The sequence below is a fragment of the Drosophila innubila genome, chromosome X (assembly GCF_004354385.1).
Source record: "Drosophila innubila isolate TH190305 chromosome X, UK_Dinn_1.0, whole genome shotgun sequence".
NCBI lineage: Eukaryota > Metazoa > Arthropoda > Insecta > Diptera > Drosophilidae > Drosophila > Drosophila innubila.
Window position 1 is genome coordinate 1,604,434 of NC_047626.1, and position 23,994 is coordinate 1,628,427.

Genomic DNA, 23,994 nt, shown 5'->3' on the forward strand with positions numbered 1-23,994 from the left:
AACAGTTTACGTCCTAAAAATGCGCCAAGAATATAGTAATAATTATTTTAATCAGTGTAGTACTCTCTATTGAGACAGACAATCGCATTTTTGAAACAATAGTTCTTGAAATTTGAATGTTTTTTTTAAGTTCTAACAATTTTCCAGGGACTGTAAGCATTAAAAGCTTTATTATAAAACTCAAGAAATAATCATTATTCCATGAGTTTTATTAATTTTCTTATGATTACTTTTGATCAAAAAAATATAACTCAGGAATAATCATTATTTTTAAGCAAAAAAATAAAACTCATAGAATAATGATTATTCTTGAGTTTTATTTATTTGAATCAAAAATAAAACTCTAACACCAAGAGTTTTATTTTTGAGCAAAAAAATAAAGCTCAAGAAATAATAATTATTTAGGAGCAAAAAAAATAAAACTCATAGAATAATGATTATTTCTAGAGTTTTATTTTTTTTGTATGTTTTATGAGTAAAATAGTAAAAATCATAAATCTTAAGATCATGGTGAAATTGCATAGATTACCTTTAAAGAAAAATTTTGGTATATTTCAGTTTTATTTACAGTTACTAGAAGTGAATGATTTTTTCATTTGAAAAAAAAAACAAAATAATTCCTGTTACTGGAATTTTGACATTTTTTATATTTTTTTCTCACCTATTGTGACGATCCACACCACTGTGCGAGGTGCCCGCCGATGTCACAGAATTGATCGAACGTGACCTGCGACTGCTGTCGTTTGTTCGTTCCAAGAAGAGAAAAAGAGCAAAAGAAAAGAGAAAGTAAACTGTCAGTGGAATGTGAATGCAAAGCAGTAAACAAAACTTGTTTGTTATTTTGTGTGTATGTCTCTCTCTGTGTGTGTGTGTGTGTGAGTGTGTGTTTGCCCCGCCCACTTACCGTAATGAATCGCCCAAATTGCAAACGCCATGCGACGTGATGCTGAAACTGCGCAGTCGATAATAATCCATGTCCACATCGTCGCCACAATGAATCGCCGAGCGACGCGTGTCCGCCAGTCGAGGCTGCAACCGGAGACGACAAATAAACAGACAAAAGCAAACAACATTCAATACTCAACATTCAACATTCAACAGATGACAATGACACACAGATACTAATACAAATACAAACACAAATACATATTGAGATGCTCTTAAATGCAGCAAATGATGCGATTACAATTATTTTCATCTTAATAGCACAATAATGAGGCACTCGTTACGTATACGCCGCGTAAGCTGGGGGAACAAAATTGCAAATAAAACTAGTGGGCCGGTGCTACAGTCGAGCATACTCGACTGTCGGAGACCCCGTACTTACTTTGGCAAAAACTTAAACTAAAAACTAAAAATATCATACTAAGACTTTATTTTGCCCGATCGGTCCTATGACAGCTATATGATATAAGGGTTCGATTTGAACCAACTTTGGACAGGATATATAAAACCAAGTCATATGCTTATTGTATCAGTTTAATTACGATATCTTATTAAACAATAAAGTTTTTTGTACTAAAACTTGATTTTCGACCGATTGTTCCTATGGGCGCTATATGTTATATTGGTCTGACTCGAACCAACTTTGGACAGGATACATAAAACTAAGTTTTATGCATATTCAATCAGTTTGGTTACGATATCTCATAAAACAAAAAAGTTTTTCATACTAAGACTTGATTTTCACCCGATCGGTCCTATGACAGCTATATGATATAGTGGTCCGATTTAAACCAACTTTGGACAGGATACATAAAACCAGGTTATATGCTTATTGTATCAGTTTAATTACGATATCTCATTAAACAATAAAGTTTTTCGTACTAAAACTTGATTTCGACCGATTGTTCCTATGGGCGCTATATGATATAGTGGTCCGATCGAAAAAAGAAACAAGCTTGTTTTGCCTGCAATATAGAGTAATCTACATACCAAATTTGGTGTCACTAGCTTTTAAATTGTTCTTATAATTTGGATATGAAATTTTTTTTCTCGATTTGGTGGCGATAAAGAAGGCGTGGCCGAATTTTGAAACAAACTTGATCTGTTTGCAATATAGAGGAACCTACATACCAAATTTGGTGTCTCTAGCTCTTATAGTCTCTGAGATCTAGGCCATAATACAGACGGACAGACAGACGGACAGACAGACAGGCAGACGGACAGACGAACATTGCTATATCAAACAAACCCAATAGACCCCTGTACTTTTTTTAAGTATGGGATCTAATTATACCACGCATTGACAAGTAATAATTTTTTCAATTTTATTGCATTCAAGTTTTAAACTCAAATAAGTTTGCTACAACAATATGAAGTCAAATAAATTAATAATAATTGCGCATACTCTGGGTAAGCCCGGAAGATGTTGAGATGCTCTTAAATACAGTAAATGATGCAATTACAATTATTCGCATTATAATAAGACAATAATGAGACACTCATTACGTATACGCTCAGTTCGCCGGGGAAGAATTAAAGCTAATATTAAATCAATCAAATAAAATAATAATAATTGCGTATACGCCAAGTGAGCCCAGAAAAGTATTGAGACTCTGTTAAATGCAGTAAATGATGCGATTACAATTATTCGCATCAATACATTTGCCACAATAACGAGATAATAATTACGTATACGCTGCGTAAGCAGGAGAAGAAACTCTTAAATGATAAATAAAGTATTGACAACTACTACATTTTGAATTTTATTGTTTTAAAGCTTAAATTAAAACTTTATTTGCAAAAAAATATTCTATTAAATTATTTAATTATTAATAATTGCGTATACGCAGAGTAAGTACTATAGTAATAATAATTGCGTATACGCTTATTCAGCGTCAGTATTGAGATTCTTATCAAACCATTTGTCACAATAACGAGATAATAACGTATACGCCGAGTAAGCCTCAATAGGGATAAATTAAGTATTGACAGCATTAATGTATTTTTTTTCATCACTGTTAATTTTTTCCATACTTTACATAAAAGTTTTTTTCTCTTACTTTCCCCTTAACACTTAAAAAAGTACTTTTTTAAATTTTGTAGATAAAAGTCAATATGTTTTGTTAATGCATTTTTTTTTTTGGCTTTTATGGTTCCTGTTCGCAATCGTAACTATGAATTGCGTTGCCTTTTCAAGGATTTGACGCTGTGATTATCCTGTTGACGTGCTTCTGTTTGTTTTCTTTTTTTTTTTTGGCTGTCTCGAGAGAAATACATAAAGTCAGTCAACTATGAGAAATTCACTACGAGTAGTGGCAAAAATTAGAGAGACGATACACTGAGACAAACGCAGCAAGGGATGAAGTTGAAAAAGAAGTAGAGAAGTAGAGACAGCTTTGTCAGTCATTCAGCATGACTAAACAATTGTCAAACATCCAAGTCTCTCCACTCTCCACTCTCCACTCTCCACTCTGCAATCTTGAGCCTTGAATCTTTTGGCTGTCATCGAGTGGCAAAATAGCGACAGGTGGAATCGTCGATATCAAGCATTCAGCCTAAAGTACAGGCACAGCTGTTTACCACTCAAATTACACAATGCTGGCCAGCATATTAAGTACACTAGCAACAATTTATTTATTTAACGCCAGTCGACCAAGCATAGTTAATGATTAAAATTAAAATATTGAAATACGATTTTAAATAAACAATACATATATTTTTGTAAGAAGTAAATATTTAAACAAAATATAATACATAGGCCAGTTTGTATAGATTTATTTAAGGTCAATTAGAAGCAAGTGACAAAAAAATAATTTGACATTAAAAAAAAGTTATCAAATAACATTCTAAATTTAAATTTTGCATATTATTCACCAAAACTTTATATATAAAACTCTTTGTCCTGACTAACTGATCATTGCACAGCCTGAACCATAAGGGCTAGAAGGCTGAACTTTTCACACAACATAGCTAAGACAATTTCACTGTGAAAGGCAGTTTTTTGCAATGCTAAATAAATAAACGAAATTTCTTATAAATTTCCCAATAGTTTTGACTATTTCCCCGAAATATAACAACATAAACATATTTTTTTTTAATTTTTCTAAAAGTTTTCTTTACAAAACAAGATAATTAATTAAATCTATATTTAATTGTAAATATTTCAATGGAAAGATATGTGAGATGGATGTACATATTTTTTTGACCATGAGTGTATACGTGTATATAAGCAAGTGGACGTGTGTAACTTTAGTTGAATTTCTTTTGTGTGTTTCATTTTTTGGCACATTGAAAAAGTCCACAAATGTGTGAGTAAGATGGAGAGACCAAGAGAGAGGGAGAAGGCACGCTCTAGTCATTAGCTAAGGATTTATGGTTAGAAACTCCTTAGATTTCCCCCCGTTTTCATCATTCACATCCATTGAATGTAGAATGCAGAGTTTTGTTCATGTTTACCACCTGAATTCCCTGCTGAATTCACCCCTGAGTTCTCCTGACCCATGCCAATATATGTGGCTGCTATAGAGGGTGTGAGATGGAGTGTGAAAGTGGGGGAGAGGTTAACCTGGCTCCTGATTATCTGGCATGCACTTATCTAGTCCTTGCAGCTAATATAATTAGTTTTGGAAAACAGCTCGAATGGAAATTTTTGCAGCCAACAAAAAAGTGCTTACACAGCTAACAAACAAGGTAAGAACAATACAAGTGAGCGTCTCGACTGCTAAATACCCTGTACCAAAACGGTTATCGTTTTTTTTTTTTTTTTTTTTTTATTTCGGTTTTTAAATACCAGTGTGATTTCTGTTCCCAAAAATAAAAGGAAATTATCTGTACAAATTTGACAAAAAATATGTTAAATGAATCGATTACTAATCGGTTTTTTTTTGGTTTGAATAAAATCGGTTTTTCGTTTTCGATATTATAAAAAAGTTTTGTCTTGGTTAGGGTTTCAGTTACGATTACCAACCAGTAACCAACCGGTTATTATCGGTTAAAGATTATGGCTTTTAATTCCAATTAAAACAAAAATAAGCATTTTTATATTATTAAAACACTGTCTTATATATTTGTACCTGTATATATATGAAAAGAATTATTAAGTGCAATCAAGTGATGCCAAAGCATTTTCCACTTTCCACTTGGGATCAAAACTGTCAACTGGCAGCTGACAACTGTCAAATGCCAGCTGCACTTTTCCATTTTCCATTCTCCATTTTCCACTTTTGTCGCCCATCCGTTTGCCGTAACAACAATCCGCTTTATGTGCCCCCAAAAATCGAATCAATGGCAAACACCTTCTGCAAGTTTGACGCACAGTGGGAAAAGCTGTGATTTTTCATATTTAAATTCTAAAAAAAATACTTATGTTCAAATTCTACCGATACCAATACTCCAACAAGCTTTTTATATAGGTTTATATAGGCTTTTTTTTAAAGGTTTTCTAAAAGCGTTTCGATATTTTTTTGAGCGGCTATAAGATTTCAACTATAACTAGTTTTTTTTTTTTTTACCATTTTTCGAATTTTTTACTGCATTTCATTGCACAGTACAAATTATTTGTATTAAAATTTTTCTTCAAAACGTGCTTTATTTTATATTTATGTATAGTTAATAATTACAAAACTTTATTTATCATTTTTTAATGTGCTTAAAAATGTTTTTCTTTAAGTTTAACTAAAAATGTTTACAAATGTTTCCATCGACATAATTTTTGTAAATTAACATTCTTTAAAAATATGTAAATTCGGTTGCTTATGTAAATATAAAAGTCTTCAATATGTGGCAATGATTCCCTTTTTTTAACTAAATAAAAAAAAATGTTTTTTTTTTGGAAATTTAAAAAAAAAATGTATACAACTGTCATTATATATTTTGATGTTCTTTGTTTCATGCGAAATTAAGGTAAATAGAAAGTAGACAGTTCCATCAATATTTTTATTTTATAGAAATTTTTATTGTTTGGCGAATCAGCCCACTGTGCGACGTTGCGACGTCGGATGTCATCCTGGTCATATAAATAGCACAAGTTGAAGTCAAAAAGAATGTCAAGTGTTTCTGTGTGTATGTGTGTGTGTGTGTGTGTGTCTTGCCGGTGTGCAGACAAGGCAACAGGAGACAAGCACAGCGACAACAACTTGGCTCAAAATGAGCAAAAGAACGAGCGCACTCGACAGTGGGATACCCTGTACACAGGCCATTAAGTAAATGACATTCGACACGCTGAAGATTTGATGAGACAACACGGAATTCATTATTTGCGAGTTTGATTGAGCTACATCCAGAAATAACATCAATTTTCTTACTAATGCTTCAGTATCAAACAATTCTTTCTATGGCAGCTATAAGATATAGCGGACCGATTTGAACCAAATTTGGTCAGAGTGCATAAAATCAATTTTAAAGCGCATTTTGTCAGATTTGTTCAGATATCTTAAAAAATAAAAAAATTTTTCATACTAAAACTAGATTTTCGAATGATCGTTTCTATGGCAGCTATATGATATAGTGGTCCGATCCAAAAATAAAAATAAACTTGTTCTGCGTACGGTATTCAAGAGCCTACATACCAAATTTGAAGTCTCTAGCTTTTATAGTCCCAGAGATCGTTGTGTTTATAGATAAGAACGAACGGACAGACACACGGACAGAGATAAATTGACTAGCCTGTTGACACTGATCAGGAATATATATACTTTATGGGATCTGCCACGCCTCCTTCTGCCTGTTACATACATTTGCACGAAATTAATACACCCTTTTTAGAAAATTTTTAATGGGCAATGAGCTGAGGCTATAAAAACCTAGTCTGCTGCAAATTCTTGAAACTTTTTCCTCTGCTTTTTACTGCACCTAGCTATCCCTGGGGCAAACACTCACAGACACACACACACTTTTAAGCACACACACAGACACACACATACTAAAACATTTCCCTGAAGGCATGCAACTTTTGAATTTCCAATTCTCAATTCAACAATTGGAAACCACTCTGCAATTGCATTTGGGCATTGACAGCAGTGCTGTCATTTTAGCTATTTTATAGCTAGACTGGCATGCTTTTAAATTAAATTAAAAATATAGAACACTTGAAGAAATGCAATTCGATATATTTTATTAAATGTATTGACTACTTTTGCAGATTGCCAGATAACTTTATATATGAAAATTGAAACTATAATCTCAGTTGAAAATATTTGAATCGGAAAAATTGTTTTTGAATTTATATATTAAGAAAAAAAGATTTTCTAATGGATACCGCAAAGCGTTGAATTTAATTTTTAAAATCCATAATAGGAAAGCAATTTATGAAATGAAATGAATTAAATTTATTTAATGCCTGTCAATCAGTCATTCAGTTAGTCAGGACAAAAATTTCTAAAATTAAACAAGTATGTATCTAGGTTTTCAAAATTAGAAATATAAAGTTTAGAATTTATAAAAAAAAAATGATTTTGAAAATAAACTAAATAAATAATAATAAATTCTTTCGACGATTTGAGAAACATTTTTTATTTTTATCTCTATTCTTTTTTTTTTTTTAAATAAAACTGTTAGCAGTTTGATAATTTTGTATTTTTTTTTTCAAAGTACAAAAATATTTTCCATTTAATAATATGATATGTTTAGTTTATTTATAATTTTTATCAATTTAGCTATTTAAGCCTTTAAAATTCTAGCAGCACTGATTGACAGTGTCTCTGCCTTTTTGTCTATTTGTCTTCCTCTCTTATTCTCTCTGCCTCTTTCTCTCTCTGTCTGTGTTGGTTTTTTTTCCCTAGGATTAACAATATATAGACAAGAGCAACATTCCTTGGCACTTTTGTCTATTTCGAGTCCTTAAGGCTTAATGCGCCCAAAATGACAAGAATATTGTCAAGAGCTTAGGCTTAGAGTTCGACTGAGAATTGAGAAGATGGAGATGGAGATGGGGAGAATTGAAGGGGAGAATTGGAGATAGAATTGCTTTGGGCCTTTGGTTTGGCAATCGTTCAAATTATACTTTGTGTGGCATAAGACCTGCGATTAGCCTTATAATAAGTATTTAGCACTTGAGCTCAGCACTACTTAATTATTTTATTTTTTTATTTTTGCCAAAAACATGTTATTCAATTAATCATCATTAAGGCGATTGCTCGACTGGAAGATACCCGGTTATAAGGCATAGACTGAAGAATATTGATTTCAATTGAATTGCATTTTAACTAAATTACTATTAAACTAATTTTATTATAAAATCATTATTAATTGTTAATTTCTCATAAGTTTATTTAACATAAGCAAAGAAGCTGTTGCTCGATTGAAAAATACCCGGTAATTTGGAACAGACTGGAGTATATTGTCATTACTAACAAAATGACACTTTTTATTATGAATTTTATTTATTTACTATTATTTAACTATTTACTTGTTTATTGTTAAAGATCCTTTGTCACAGAATATGCTCGACTAGAAGATACCCGGTATAAGCTATATTTAGGGCATAGACATAAAAACAATGCTACCAAGTCTGACCGACTACATTATGCCTGGTAAAGAGTCTTTATTTAGGGTCTGCTCGACTCGTAAATACCCGGAAATAAAAATATTTTGGAGTTAAAATATTGTAACAAAATTACAAAGTCTAATGAACTAGCATATACCTGGTGAAAAGTCTAAAATCAGAACGTGCTCGACTAGTAGATACCCGGTAATATGATCTACTAAGTGTAAGAATGATTCTAAGAAAATAACTAGCATATACCTAGTAAAAGGTCATAACTCGGGGTCTTCTCGACTAGTACATACCCGGTAATTAAGTATATTTAGAGAAAGAATATTAAAACAAAATAATTAAGGCTGATCGACTAGCAAATACCCGGTGTAAAATCATTACTAGGGGTCGTCTCGACTAGTATATACCCGGTAATAAGGTCAATTTGGAGTAAGAATATTGAAATAAAATTACAAAGTCCGATCGACTAGCAAATACCTGGTAAAAGGACTTAATGCTCGACTAGTAGATACCCGGTAATAAGGTCTATTGCGATGTTATAAGATGAATATAATATACAAAGAGTGATCGAATGATAAAAGTCTTAATTCAGGGTATGCTCGACTTGTTGATACCCGGTAATAAGGTCTTTTTGGAATCAGAATATTGAAATAAAATAAAAAGTCCGATCGACAGCAAATACCTGGTAAAAAGACTTAATGTTCGACTAGTAGATACATGGTAATAAGATCTATTGAGAGTTATAAGATGAATATAAAATTACGAAGAGTGATCGAATGATAAAAAGTCTGAATTCAGGGTATGCTCGACTTGTTGATACCCGGTAATAAGCAATTGAGCTTCCACTCACCTTGCGACTCTCGGCGGGCATGCTAGAGGTTCGTAGACGCTGTCGGGCTGCGGCAATGGAGGCCGAGCTGGGACCGGAAGGTGGCGGCGGTGGAAGGGGGGCACAGACGCCTCCGGTGGACTGAGCCGAGGAGGATTCGCCAACGCCACGTTCCCGCAGCAGACTGCTATGTAGTGCTGGACATTGCTGAAGATTATTGGATGTGGATGTGCCCGGTAGATCATCATCAACACCATCGTCCATGGAATCGGCTGTGGGTGAATCGTTGGCATCGGGTCCACTCGTTGTTGTATCCTCGACGACGGCGGCCAAGGCTAAACTGGAGTCCAAAAGTCGCCTGTCTAGCTCTTCAGCTACAGATGTGGATGCTCCTGTTCCTGTTCCTGTGCCCACTGCTCCTCCGCCGGCATATTGTGGCGACACTGCGCCGGACATGGCCTGTTGAAAGGTGAGCACACTGCTCTCCATTCCGCGGTGATTCATCGGTGATTTCGCTAGCGACATGCGATCCCTGCAATCACAAAGCAATCACAAAGCCCACGACCCACGACATGGATGGTTGGATGGTTGGATTTATAATAAATTGCATTACTTGACTTATAATTGAGCTATCAAGCACAGTGAAGCCTTCTCGCCCATACAGCATATTGAAATTATTGGAATAATTCAAAAGTACACTCAGAGAAAAATACAATGTGAGTACAACAATTTGTAAATACAAAAATCATATATTTTCAAAAAAAGAACAACTGCAAAACGTTTAGGTTTCTCTTTTTTTTTCAATGCATTTTGTGTTATTTGTCATGTGTTTTGTGCTGAGCAAAAACATAAAAGTGTCTGAGCAATAACAACTTATTAAATAACACAAAAAAAAATGATCATGTGTTTTGTGTTTGGTTATTTTTTGAATTCAGTAATTTATGGTGAAGGTTTTATGTTTTTAGAACATTTTTGGCAGGGTGTGCAGCTCGTCAAAGTTGATGTAATTTGCAATAAAATGCTGAAAGAGAAAATAAACGCGTTTTTAAGACAACTTTAGTTCTGTATATATTTAAATCGAGCTTCGGTTTCTTTATTCAACTAATTTAATCGACTTTGTTTAACTAAATTATTATTATTATTATTATTAATAATAAAAAATTATTTCAACTTTAGTTCTGTATATATTTAAATCGAGCTTCGGTTTCTTTATTCAACTAATTTAATCGACTTTGTTTAACTAAATTATTATTATTATTATTATTAATAATAAAAAATTATTTTTAAAAAGCAAAATAAATATTTCTTGTTAAAAAAAAGTCCAGAATTTTAAACACTTGAACAAATAAAATATTAGCCGAATTTTTTAAATTTTTTTGGTAAACCATAATAGTCAATAATTTCGTGAAAAATATAAAAGTATTGTTGTGTCTTTGTTATTGTTCGAATTTTATTTGGTTACCTAAAATAAATGTCAATATTAAGTAATTTTGTGGAAAATTTAAATTAAAAAAAAAAAAATAAAAAAAATATATAAACAAAAATTAAAATCTCTTTAATTTCAGAATTTCAATTTCTTTTGTCACTAATATTTGCAAACATTTATAGATAAAAATGTTTTGTAATAAAAATTGCAAAAATTGTTAATAATAAATTTGTATATTTTCAATATATTGCATAGTTCATACATTTAAAGGCTTCACTGTACTTGCAAAAGAAATGCCCAACAAAAATTTGATTACAAATGCGTCTGCATTTTGTGCAATTAACTGGAATCACGTGGAAGAAGTTGGCCCACACACACACACACACACAAACACACACACACACATACAAACACAATAAATTATGAAATGTATCCTTTGATTGACCTTTGACCAATTTTTGAACTGAATTGAATTTGAGTTGGTTATTTTTTAAACATTTTAACATTGCAAATGAGGCTGTTCCAAGAAAGGATTTCAGCACAGGACACCTGCAACAATGTGGCAAATGTGTGGGGCATGCAACGGCTGGGGGGAGGGGGGTGGGTATCAGTTGAGAAAGGTCAGGAAGGTCAGGTAATAAGGAGCCCACAATTTGCACATTTTACTTTCTTACTCCCATTGTTGTTGTTGTTGATGATGTCGCTTTTGTTGTTGTTGTTATTATTGTTGTTGTTGTTATTGTTGTTGTTGTTCCTACAGCTGTTAGAAAACTCTTTTATACCCTTGCAGAGTCTTATAATCATTATTTATGATATTCTCATTTATTTTTTCCCACAAAATAAAACTTAATTTATAAAAAATATTTTGAGCAAGTTCGGACTTAATCCCAATATTGTTGCATATACCTTTAAAAATAAATATAAGGAAAATATCTTTTTTTTTTTTTAAATATATCGCTTATTTTCTTTAAAGGCTGTCATTGCAGTATTTTTCTTTTTGTTCTGTTTTATATTGTGTAAAAATTTCATATTAATATCTTTTATACTTTTCAGTTAATATTCAAAAGAACTTTAGATTTTTTATTTAAGTGCGTTATTCTCTAAATGTCGCTTTAGGACTTATGACAGTCTAAAAATAAATAAACGGTATATCTTAAAACCTGTCAATTTTAATTAAAAGCTGTGTATGAAAGAATATTAGACAAATTAATTAAGTTTCAAAAAGGATTATGATTTTTAAAATTGGTTTTGACATTCTTGAGTATTAGTCAAATATGCAAGCTAAACTCTAGTTAAAAGCTTTCAAAAAAATACCAGTTTTAAAAAGTATTTTTTAAAAATTCTGCAAAAGTTTTTCAAAAAATTTTTTATAAATAGTTATATCACATATATATTTTTCAAGTGATTTTTTTTTCTGCTTATATATGGGAGTCAGAAATTGTGAATTCGGTTTCGGAATTTTTGTATAAAATTGTTTTTCTAAAAATTTCTGGCCTTAAAATAATTTGAAACCTTTTCTAAAAATCCATAAGACTCTGCAAGGGTATGAAATCTTCGGCGTGCCGAAAAAAGACTTATTTTCTTGTATTTCTGGCTTTTCTGGTTTTCCATGTTTTTTTGGGTGTCTTAATTTGGGTTTGTGGGACCTGTGGGACCTGTGGGCTGTGTGGGAGGAGTGCGGGCTGGGAGGTGAAGTGGTGGTGGGAGGTACGTGACAGTCTGGGGGTGGAGAATGGAGAGATGTCTCACTCCTACCTGGTGCTGTTGTGCGACACGCGAAACATCTCCTCGTCATTCGACTGACGACCGTACTCCCGATCGCCGTGCAACAAATTCGCAGCTATCGACGAGGAACGACGTCGATTCACTATCGGTGACTTTTGGGTTCGCAAATTCTGCTGTTAAAAATTAAGAAATTAAAAGTTTTATAAAATACGCATTTAAAAAAAACGCTACAGTCGAGTTGCTCGACTGTTGGATGCCCAGTACCCGCTACCGTTCATATCAATTAAATTAAAAATTAAATTAAATATAAATTAAAAAGAAAAAAAATATATCCTTTTACCCACGACAAAAAGTTTAAAAAAAACAATTCAGCTTACAAAAAAAATTAATTAAGTACACGAAAACAAAAACAAAAGAAACCTGAAAATGAAGTATAAAGATTCGGGTACATTTGACGGCCCCATTTGACGAATGCCAAATTTTTTCTTTTGGACTTCTTTTTTTTTTAAGAATAATTTATATTTTACATTTTTATATCGCTCGTTACAAAATAGGACAAAAAAGGACAAAATAGGAAATTTGGTGCATGCAATTGTTTTTGTCACTAGACTGTTACCTCGTAAAGAGATTTTATTTGAAAAACTATGTCTCAATTATCTTGTCTGTTTCCGATTGAAATGAAATTTTTAGCAAACTGTCACAAAGTAACGAGCATTCCGTGTGCCAAATCTTAAATCTGTTGCTCTAAAATTGCAATTTATATTCCATTTAATTCCAGAGTACTATACCAAAATAATATTTATTTTATCCAAATTTGGTTGCTCTAACTGTTATAGTGTTTGTATGTAGGTGTTTACAGCATTTCTATTTTGTTTATTAAGAAAATTTAATTTTTCTGGACAGGCGGACTAAATTACAAAAAGAAAACCTGTATAGTAGGGTGCATCAATTTTTTTTCACTAAATATGGTAGCGAAAATTCGTTATCTACGGTCAATTCTAAGAATTTTTCAGCAGTAAGTCAAAGTTCTAAAATCATTAACTGATTCCCGCTTTTTGAGTTTGCAAATTTTGTGTTTTTAGTTTTTGCTTGGACAAAAATTATGTTTTAAGGAAAATTGGATCTTTAATTTATTAAAATTTATTTTTTTTAAAATTTATTTAATTCTTTAAAATTTAATCTATGAAATTTTAAGTGTCCTAGCCCTAAAACGAGTTGTGTTACCAAGCTTGTCAGAATCGGACTAAAAACATTAAAGATATGCTAATAATAATTTTTTAAAAATCAAAAAAAAAAATTAATTTTTCAACTCAAAAAGCGGGAACTAGGACTTGATTTTAGAACTTTGAGTTACTGCTGAAAACATCTTAGAATTGAACGTAGATTACGAATTTTGTAGAATATTTTTACATTTTTTTTGCAGCTATGCAAATTGATGCACCTTACTGCATATTACTTTGGGTACTGGGCTTGAACTACTTCGTATTTTGGCTTACACGGGTCGCGAGTGGAGCTGCAACTGTTGCAGCTGCTGCTGATGATGAAGCCGCATTGAGAAATTCGCCGTAACTGTTGCGAGTTGTTGCCGGAGCCGCGTTCATTTCCTGATCCCATTCGGTCTGATGATCCGTTTCCCTTTCCCAGTTGTATGACAAGTTGTAGTTGCTTTCGTTGGCCACATGTTGCAGTTGTTGCTGCTGTTGTTGCTGTTGCATGTTGTAGTTGTAGCTGGCGGCGGCAGCAGCACTTGTGCTGGGTCCTGTTGCATAGATATTGCTACAGGGTCGACTGTTGCCCATGCCACTCTGCTGTTGCACACGCTGCAATGTCATCTCGCGACTGTGGTATGCCCCTAAACCACCGTGTGTCGGTGGCGTCGGCAACAAACGATGCACATGTCCCGATGTTGAGGGAATTCCATGTTGCTGTTGCTGTTGCTGTTGCTGTTGCAGCTGCAACTGTTGCTGCTGCTGCTGCTGCTGCAATTGCTGCTGCTGCAACTGTTGCTGCTGCTGCTGCGGCTGCTTCAGTATCGGCTTCAACACGTTGTAGGCCAGCTGATGCGGTGCCGGCGATGGCACGGGTCCGGGTGTACTGCTGCTCAGCACATCGCTCTCATCGCAGCTCGTGTCTGCAATGCAAGGATCAGGAAACCAGCAACCATAAATAATGATAGATTATTTTTTTGCAAGAAAATAAAATGTCTCAGAATCAGTTTTAAAGTGTTGTTTTATACTAATTATGACATAAGGAGTTGATTAAAAGTGAAAACTTGAGATTTAAAATTTTTAATTTTCAAAATTTCAAAGGGGGGACCCTTAGCCACGAATCCAAGATTTAGAAGAAAATAATTTTTATTACAAAATTAATTAAATTTGAATGCAGAATGAATATACAAGCCGAATCATGATCAAAATGACAGTCCATTTGAAAATCGCTCCAGTTTTGACAAAGTTATGCAAGTTTGAAGTTGGTCAGACTGTGGATTTGGCAACTTTACAAGTCAAAATTTTTGTTCGATTTAACATGATTTTTTACAAGAAAATGAAAGGTCTCAGAATCAGGTTTAAAGAGTTGTTTTATACTAATTATGACATAAGGAGTTGATTAAAAGTGAAAACTTGAGATTTAAAATTTTTAATTTTCAAAATTTCAAAGGGGGGACCCTTAGCTTCGAATCCAAGATCTAGAGGAAAATAATTTTTTTTACAAAATTAATTAAATTCAAATGCAGAATGAATTAAGAGGCCAAACCATGATAAAAATGACATTCCGTTTGAAAATCGGTGCAGTTTTCACAAAGTTATGTAAGTTTGAAGTTGGTCTGACCCTTGACCTAGCAACTTTACAAGTCAAAATTTTTGTTCAATTTGACATGATTTTTTACAAGAAAATGAAAGGTATCAGAATCAAGTTTAAAGTGTTGTTTTATACTAATTATGTCATAAGGAGTTGATTAAAAGTGAATATTTGAGATTTAAAATTTTTAATTTTCAAAATTTCAAAGGGGGGACCCTTAGCATTGAAAATCGAATCCAAGATCTAGAGGAAAATAATTTTTTTTACAAAATTAATTAAATTTAAATGCAGAATGAAAAATGATGCCAAACCATGAAAAAAATGACATTCCGTTTGAAAATCGCTCCAGTTTTGACAAAGTTATGCAAGCTTGAAGTTGGTCTGACCCTGGACCTGGCAACTTTACAAGTCAAAATTTTGGTTTGATTTAACATGATTTTTTACAAGAAAATGAAAGGTCACTGAATCAAGTTTAAAGTGTTGTTTTATACTAATTATGACATAAGGAGTTGATTAAAAGTGAAAACTTGAGATTTAAAATTTGTAAATTTCAAAATTCCAAAGGGGGGACCCTTAGCATTGAAAATCGAATCCAAGATCTAGAGAAAAATAATTTTTTTTACAAAATTAATTAAATTTAAATGCAGAATGACAAAAGATGCCAAACCATGATAAAAATGACGTTCCGTTTGAAAATCGGTCCAGTTTTGATAAAGTTATGCAAGTTTGAAGTTGGTCAGACTGTAGATTTGGCAACTTTACAAGTCAAAAATTTTGTTTGATGTAACATGATTTTTTACAAGAAAATGAAAGGTCACTGAATCAAGTTTAAAGTGTTGTTTTATACTAATTATGACATAAGGAGTTGATTAAAAGTGAAAACTTGAGATTTAAAATTTTTAATTTTCAAAATTTCAAAGGGGGGACCCTTAGCATTGAAAATCGAATCCAAGATCTAGAGAAAAATAATTTTTTTTACAAAATTAATTAAATTTAAATGCAGAATGACAAAAAATGCCAAACCATGATAAAAATGGCATTCCGTTTGAAAATCGCTCCAGTTTTGACAAAGTTATGCAAGTTTGAAGTTGGTTAGACTGTGGACCTGGCAACTTTACAAGTCAAAATTTTTGTTCAATTTGACATGATTTTTTACAAGAAAATGAAGTGTCTCAGAATCAAGTTTAAAGTGTTGTTTTATACTAATTATGACATAAGGAGTTGATTAAAAGTGAAAACTTGAGATTTAAAAATTTTAATTTTCAAAATATCAAAGGGGGGACCCTTAGCTTCGAATCCAAGATTTTGAGGAAAATAATTTTTTTTACAAAATTAATTAAATTTAAATGCAGAATGGATTTAGAGGCCAAACCATGATCAAAATGACATTCCGTTTGAAAATCGGTCCAGTTTTGACAAAGTTATGCAAGTTTGAAGTTGGTAAGACTGTGGATTTGGCAACTTTACAAGTCAAAATTTTTGTTCAAATTGACATGATTTTTTACAAGAAAATGAAAGGTCTCAGAATCAAGTTTAAAGTGTTGTTTTATACTAATTATAACATAAGGAGTTGATTAAAAGTGAAAACTTGAGATTTAAAATTTAAAATTTTCAAAATTCCAAAGGGGGGACCCTTAGCTTCGAGTCCAAGATCTAGAGGAAAATAATTTTTTTTACAAAATTAATTATATTTAAATGCAGAATGGATTTAGAGGCCAAACCATGATAAAAATGGCATTCCGTTTGAAAATCGCTCCAGTTTTGACAAAGTTATGGCTGTTTGAAGTTTGTCAGACTGTGAATTTGACAACTTTACAAGTCAAAATTTTTGTTTGATTTAACATGATTTTTTACAAGAAAATGAAAGGTCTCAGAATCAGTTTTAAAGTGTTGTTTTATACTAATTATGACATAAAGAGTTGATTAAAAGTAAAAACTTTAGATTTAAAATTTTTTATTTTCAAAATTTCAAAGGGGGGACCCTTAGCATCGAATCCAAGATCTAGAGGAAAATAATTTTTTTTACAAAATTAATTAAATTTGAATGCAGAATGAATATAGAGGCCAATTCATGATCAAAATGACATTCCGTTTAAAAATCGGTTCAGTTTTGACAAAGATATGACGGTTTGAAGTTGGTCTGACCTTTGACCTAACCACTTTATTAAGTTAAAATTTTTGTTCAATTTGTCATGATTTTTTACAAAAAAAAGGAAAGGTCTCAGAATCAGTTTTAAAGTGTTGTTTTATACTAATTATGACATAAGGAGTTGATTAAAAGTGAAAACTTGAGATTTAAAATTTTTAATTTTCAAAATTTCAAAGGGGGGACCCTTAGCTTCGAGTCCAAGATTTAGAGGAAAATAATTTTTCTTACAAAATTAATTTAATTTGAATGCAGAATGACAAAAGATGTCAAACCATGATAAAAATGACTTTCCGTTTGAAAATCGGTCCAGTTTTGACAAAGTTATGCAAGCTTGAAGTTGGACTTAGCAACTGTACACGTCAAATTATTTGTTCAAGTTGCCATGATTTTAAACAAGAAAATGGTCTCAGAAAGTAATTTAAGATTATAAATTTCAAAATTCCAAAGTTGGGACCCGATGCTTTAAAAACGAAACCAGGATGTAGCGGAACATATATTTTTTGACCGTATTATGAAATATTTCGAAAAATTTTCAATTTCGGTCCTTAAGTTAGTTTTAAATAATGGTTAAGGTATTATTCCCAGATTTGTATATAATTTGTATTATTTTTTTTCTATTTTTTTTAACTTTATTTAAACTTGATTTTAAGATCTTTTATTTTGACTGTTTGAAGTCAAAATGAATTAAATAAGCTGTCAACTATAAACAGTCGACAGAACAATGTCTATATCGTAAATATAAAATAAAAACAAATGATGAGAAATTTGAGGAAATATTTGTTAATTATATTTTGTGGCAAACGCATGACAATAAATTTAAAACCTTGATGCATTTGTTATTTACTGACTCAATTTCTTGCCTTTGACCAATTAGTTCTTTTGAAATTCCCATAATTGAGAACTAATTCGAACGGTATGTGACAGTTTCAGTTTCTAGGTCCAGTCTCCAGCTTTCTGTATAATAAATTCACAGTCTCAAAGAGTTTTCTCCCACACACAGAGAAGTACAAAGACAGAGAGAAAGGGAGAAAAGCACCACAAAAATGTGGGCAATAACAGGAGTCGCAGTTTCTCTGCTTCTGTCCAATTGCGTTGTTATTCTTGCCAAAAATCATGGGCGTAGTCAAATTTATGCAAGGGGGAGACACAAAACATTCGTCAGTCAGTCAGAACAAACTGTTTTAAAAATATCTAAATATTCGTATATAATCTCGTGTTCATAATCTATTTTTCGAAGACTAACCTTTTATGTTTCTTAAAAAAATTTAATATTAATCAATAACAAATCTCAAACTACCCAAAAGCACAAAATATAAAATTTTTAATGTGCCTTAAAATCAAGAAATCATTGATTTCAATTATCGAAATAATTGTATTAATATTAAATTAATTTTTCAACTGATAAAAGGAATAAAATGCATTTTAAATGAATTTAATTTGTATTTTTTAAAACATTTAAAATTTGTAATTCATTTTCATTTTACAATAAGACAGAAAATACATTTTTGAGAAATTTACTTTTAATTCATTAAAATGTGTTATAATTTATTATCATAATAATGTATAATTTGTAAATTTATTTGTAGCATTAATTTTTGATTCAATAAATATTCCAATAATTTCTAAATTCATTTTTAGATTGAATAAAAATCCATAATTTTTATGTTTTAAAATATTCAATTAGTTTATAATTTGTAAATTCATTTTTGAATTGAATCAAAATTCATAAAACACATTTAAAATGCATTTATTGTTTATCAATATAATATTCATATTATTTATAATTCTTAAAATCACTTTTGAATTTAATTAAAAGGCATAAAACACATTTGAATTTAACTTATTTCTTATGTATCAAGTATTCAATTAATTTATAGTTTGTTAATTCATTTTTAAATTGAATACGAAGGCATTTATTTTTGCTGTATCAAATATAAAGCAACTATAAATATTCTGGTTAATTCATTATCTAAACCCAGTTTGGTGTGTGAATAAATAAATCTTTATCTAAAATTCCGGCATATTTCAAATGATTCTATGAATTGTACTACAATTGAAATTCATTGTTTATAGCTTCCAAGCAATAAAAGTTCGGCAGTTTGCAACTGGTTTTTACTATTTGATAGGGTTTTTGAATTTCTAAGAATCAAATGCAAATTTAATTTCCACGCTTTATTAAAAAAAAAAAAAAAAAAAATTATTTGCTGCGTTTTAATTACACTTTTGGGCGGATTTGGGAAACTACAAAAGATTTGTGCGATGAATGAAGTGTGGAGAGGGCGGGGGAAGGGGGGTTGGAGCTGCCCCCCTGCTGTCTACACCCTTGGACATCGGCTGGTTACCTTTTGCACCTGTTCAGCTGGTCAAACGTACAAATTTCATCGGAAATTTGACAGTTATTGTGAGGCATTGTTTGCTTCAGTCTAACTCATCTCGCCCAAAAAGAACTCCTGTTGTGCATTGTTTATTCGTGTGAATTTTCCTCTCTATTTATGTGTGTGTGTGTGTGCGTGTGTCGTGTGTGTGTCGTGTGCACACATGTTTCCCAATTTGAAGTCAAAGTCAAAGTCAAATATGAAAATATTTTCAACCGAAAACTTTTGAGCTCCAAATTTTTCAAAGGTTTTATTGACGGGTAAAGAGACATCAGTGTGCGTGTGTTCGTGTGTGTGTGTGTCGGAATGTGTGTGTGTGTGTACGGACAAAATCTCTTTGTTTGTTTGTAGAATTTATCTGTTTTTATACCCTGCACTCAGTGTCAATTGAGTGGGTATATTGAGTATGACAAACTTTTGACAAATTTAAAATCAGGCATCGTTACAAATACAATTTTTTGATTATAAATTATATAGAAAAATTATTTGTTGTCTTTATAAAATTAAAACAAAAAAAACCTGTATTTTTCCCTATACAAAAACTGTTTTAAAATTATAACTAAATTGGTATTTATGTTTTAAAGTAAAAGGTATAATAGCTAAAATGATAAAAATAAACGGTTTCTAAAATCAATAATATTCGACATACCATTAATTTTTTAAAAATATGACAAGCTTTTTTTTCAGACAGCTTTAAGAAAAATTGTCAAGATGTATTTTATTTTTTTTTATTCTTATATTTAAAAAAAAACCATTAAGAATTTAATGCTTATACCAAAAATACCAATTATTGTATTTTTTTTTATAATTGTGCATTATATTCATAATTTCAAACATTTTTTTAAATTGAAAAAATATTTATATTTTTAAAATTTTCAGGATTTATATTAAAGTTAAGAGTTGGTCAGATAAAAACATATTAAGCTAATGATAAAGTTTAGTTCGTTGAGTATATTTTACTAGTAAAAAAAAGTAGCTTAAATTTAAATATATGCAGGGTAACAGCAAGTCGAGCACTTTCAACTAAAGCATTTCAATATGTTCTTTCTTTGAAAAGTGTTAGGCACAAAAGCAATTTAATAAACTACGGTTTGTTCGCCGCAAACGGAAACAATTGAGAAAGTTACAATCAAGTATGCTCGACTTTAAGATACCCCGTACTTATATAAACAATCTTAGTTTTCAGATACAAATTATTCTGAAAGATGAGAAATGAAAACCGAAAGTTTCTTTTAAAAAAGAGAATACATTTTGTTATTTTTTTAAGCTTAATTAAAAAATAAAAAAAAAAACTTGTCATATTCATAAAAATAAAAAATGGTAAGAGCAACATTCTTGATTTCATAAACCTTATATTCAGATCAACAATAAGGTTTAATACCCTATAAAAGAAACGACAAGTAGGAACAAAAACCAATAAAACAGAAACAAAAACTGAGGCCAAAACTGAAACTGAAATTAAGGGAGGAGAGTAAAGGCAACTTTATGACCTGACTTAATGCTAATTAAAGTCCCGAATTAATTTGTGGGCATAATAAATATTTAATTACAACAACACTATTACCTCAAGTCTACCATTTAGTTTATTTAGCTGGCTCGGATTAAAACAATAACTCATTTGCCTCAACGCAAAAAATAAATGTAATATTAAATTAATACATTATTTATATGCAATAATAATAACTAATGTTGGTGCAAAGCAAATTCTCAGTCATTTATTTAATTACACAAGTATGTAATGCATTTCATTTGAAAGGGTTGAGTATCCTAATGTGATTAGAATTAAATGAGAATTTAATCAATCTCTTTGAATTCTCGTTTTACTTTGAATTCACATTGCAATCTGGTCAATGTAATGAATTTTTTCCTTTGAATTTTACTAGAGAATTAGTTGCAGATACTTTTACTTTTTTCAAGCTAGACACATTTGTGCAAAGTTTAAATTTGTTAATTATTTAACTGGAAAATGAAAATTTGTAATGTAAAATTAAAGTGAAAATATTATGATGTTAGCACCTAGAAATTCTCAACTAGTTAAAGAATCCAAACTTTGTTTTAACAACCTTTTACAGACAGCAAAAAAGTTTCGTATTTTGAGATTGCGTTTAATGTAATGCAAATTAAATAATTAAAATTCATGAATATGCAATCAATTTTAAATAGGATTAAAATGACTTTGCACAAGTTTCACTTTTTGCAGGCAATAGAATGAAAATCTCATCTTGATATGATAAAATGAGATGTTTATAACATCAACTTATTGACTTGCATCGATTTAAAGCTAAATACAAATATAAAGTTAAAATGTAGCTCAACTTAATGTGAGATATTTTTGTTTATTTTTTTCTTTGACGAACGAAATGAAAGTTCTTTTCTGTACCCTTTTTCGTCCTTTCTTTAATGCTTTATGCTCATTTTGCTAAGGACATTTAATCATCAAAAGCACAAGTATAAACACTTTAATCCAGACATTGAATATTAGATACTCTATGCTAATTTTTTTTAAAATATTTTTATACAATCTGTGTTCGGATTTCGCAAAACGCCGTCTTTTATTGTCCTAGCTATGTTGTGTGAAAATTTCAGCCTCCTAGCTCTTATGGTTTGGGCTGTGCAATGAGCAGTGAGTCAGTCAGTCAGTTAGTGAGTGAGTGAGTCAGGACAAAGAGTTTTATATGTATAGATTTTATCTCTTTCATAAAGAGGTAGCAAAAGTTGCGACTAATTATTAAGTGATAGAAATATTCAAAACAAAATTTTTATGAAATGGAATATTATAAATAAGTTTTTATTGATTGTGACAATTTGCTGACTGTAACAATTTAGAGAAAGCTCAATTTGTTTACTAATTCTATAGTTTACAGAAAAAGGCATACAAAATAAAAAGATTTAAAATATTTGTTATCAAATTTCAAAGAGAAAATTCCACCAAAGTCGGAAAAACCAAAGCTACTTATTTATTTTAATAAACTAGGTTTTATTTCCAATTCTTATACTCTGCATGTTTTTCTCAATTCATTGAGAAGGGTTCCTTAAGTTTTCAGAAAATCAAAGCTACTTATTATTATAATTGTGTAAATGTTTTTCTTCAGTGAATTTCTTAGATTTTGCATTTTGTTATCATAATTTGCTATGTTGATTTCTATAAATTGCATTCATAGTTTGTCATGTCGTTGTTATTGGAATTCGGATGAGGTTGAATTTATCGATAAGGAATTGTTTTCGTTGACTCACCAAAATCAAAGGCTCTCTCTAGGATGACCGAGTGACGTTGTTGTAGTTGTTGTCGATCCCTGGAACCATCTGGCATTACACGACCCATGAAATTGGCCGGAATACGAGCTCCATTGACTTCCTCGCCATCGGGTCCAAGACGCATTTGATGCAATTGCAATTCCAATTCTTGTTGCTGTTGCAAATGATGTTGTTGCTGATGTTGTAGTTGCTGGTGTTGCTGTTGTTGCTGTTGTTGTTGCTGGTGTTGTTGCTGGTGCAATTGCTGCTTATGCTGTTGACCATGATTAACGATTCCCTGGAAGAAATTTCGACAAATAATACCAAGAATACCCAAAAATTGCAAAACAATCAAAAACTAGGAAAACAATACTAGGAAGCATCTAATTTGAAAATAAATATTAGGAAACCAAAATTATGTATAGTATTATTAGGAAATTTAAATAAGTGGCAATAATTGGGGAGGAAAAAATTGGAAACAGCCGAAATTAACAATATTTTTCATATTGACTTTTTCTCTTGTTCATACTGCAATATTCTGTTGAAATTTTAGAAATACTTTTAAAATAGAACCAGCTGAAAAACCTAACATTTTGTCGGAGTATTATTTGAAATTATCTTAAATCAAGCATTGACAACATATAAATATAAACCAGACAAAAAATAGGAAAACAATACTAGGAAGCATCTAATTTGAAAATATATATTAGGAAACCAAAATTATGTACAGTATTATTAGGTATTTAAAAAAAATGGCAATAATTATTATTATAATTGGGGAGGAAAAAATAGAAAAAAGCCGAAATCAACAATATTGCGACATTGACCTAAAAAGGAAACAGCAACAAAAAAAAACAACTCAACATTTTGTCAAACTATTTTTAAATATAATCTAAAATCAAAAATTTACAACCCAAAAATATTGGTGAAAAAAAAACCGCATAACTCAACGAAAATTTGCCAGGTGTAGCAGAGAAAAATATCAGATCTGGCGGCAAATCGCCAGATTTGGCGAGAAAA

The 23,994-nt window shown here is 31.2% G+C and overlaps 1 protein-coding gene across 1 annotated transcript in view; it reads right to left on the reverse strand.

The window, feature by feature from the left end:
* Window positions 1–23,994, reverse strand: part of LOC117784438 — a 47,857-nt gene that overhangs the window by 20,111 nt on the left and 3,752 nt on the right. Inside the window, exons 3-9 of the mRNA XM_034622180.1 lie at window positions 22,975–23,272; window positions 14,424–14,548; window positions 14,124–14,354; window positions 12,448–12,587; window positions 9,288–9,798; window positions 905–1,029; window positions 662–736 (exon numbers count right to left, since the gene is read on the reverse strand). Coding sequence (XP_034478071.1) covers window positions 662–736; window positions 905–1,029; window positions 9,288–9,798; window positions 12,448–12,587; window positions 14,124–14,354; window positions 14,424–14,548; window positions 22,975–23,272 — 1,505 coding nt within the window. The remainder of the gene's footprint in view (window positions 1–661; window positions 737–904; window positions 1,030–9,287; window positions 9,799–12,447; window positions 12,588–14,123; window positions 14,355–14,423; window positions 14,549–22,974; window positions 23,273–23,994) is intronic.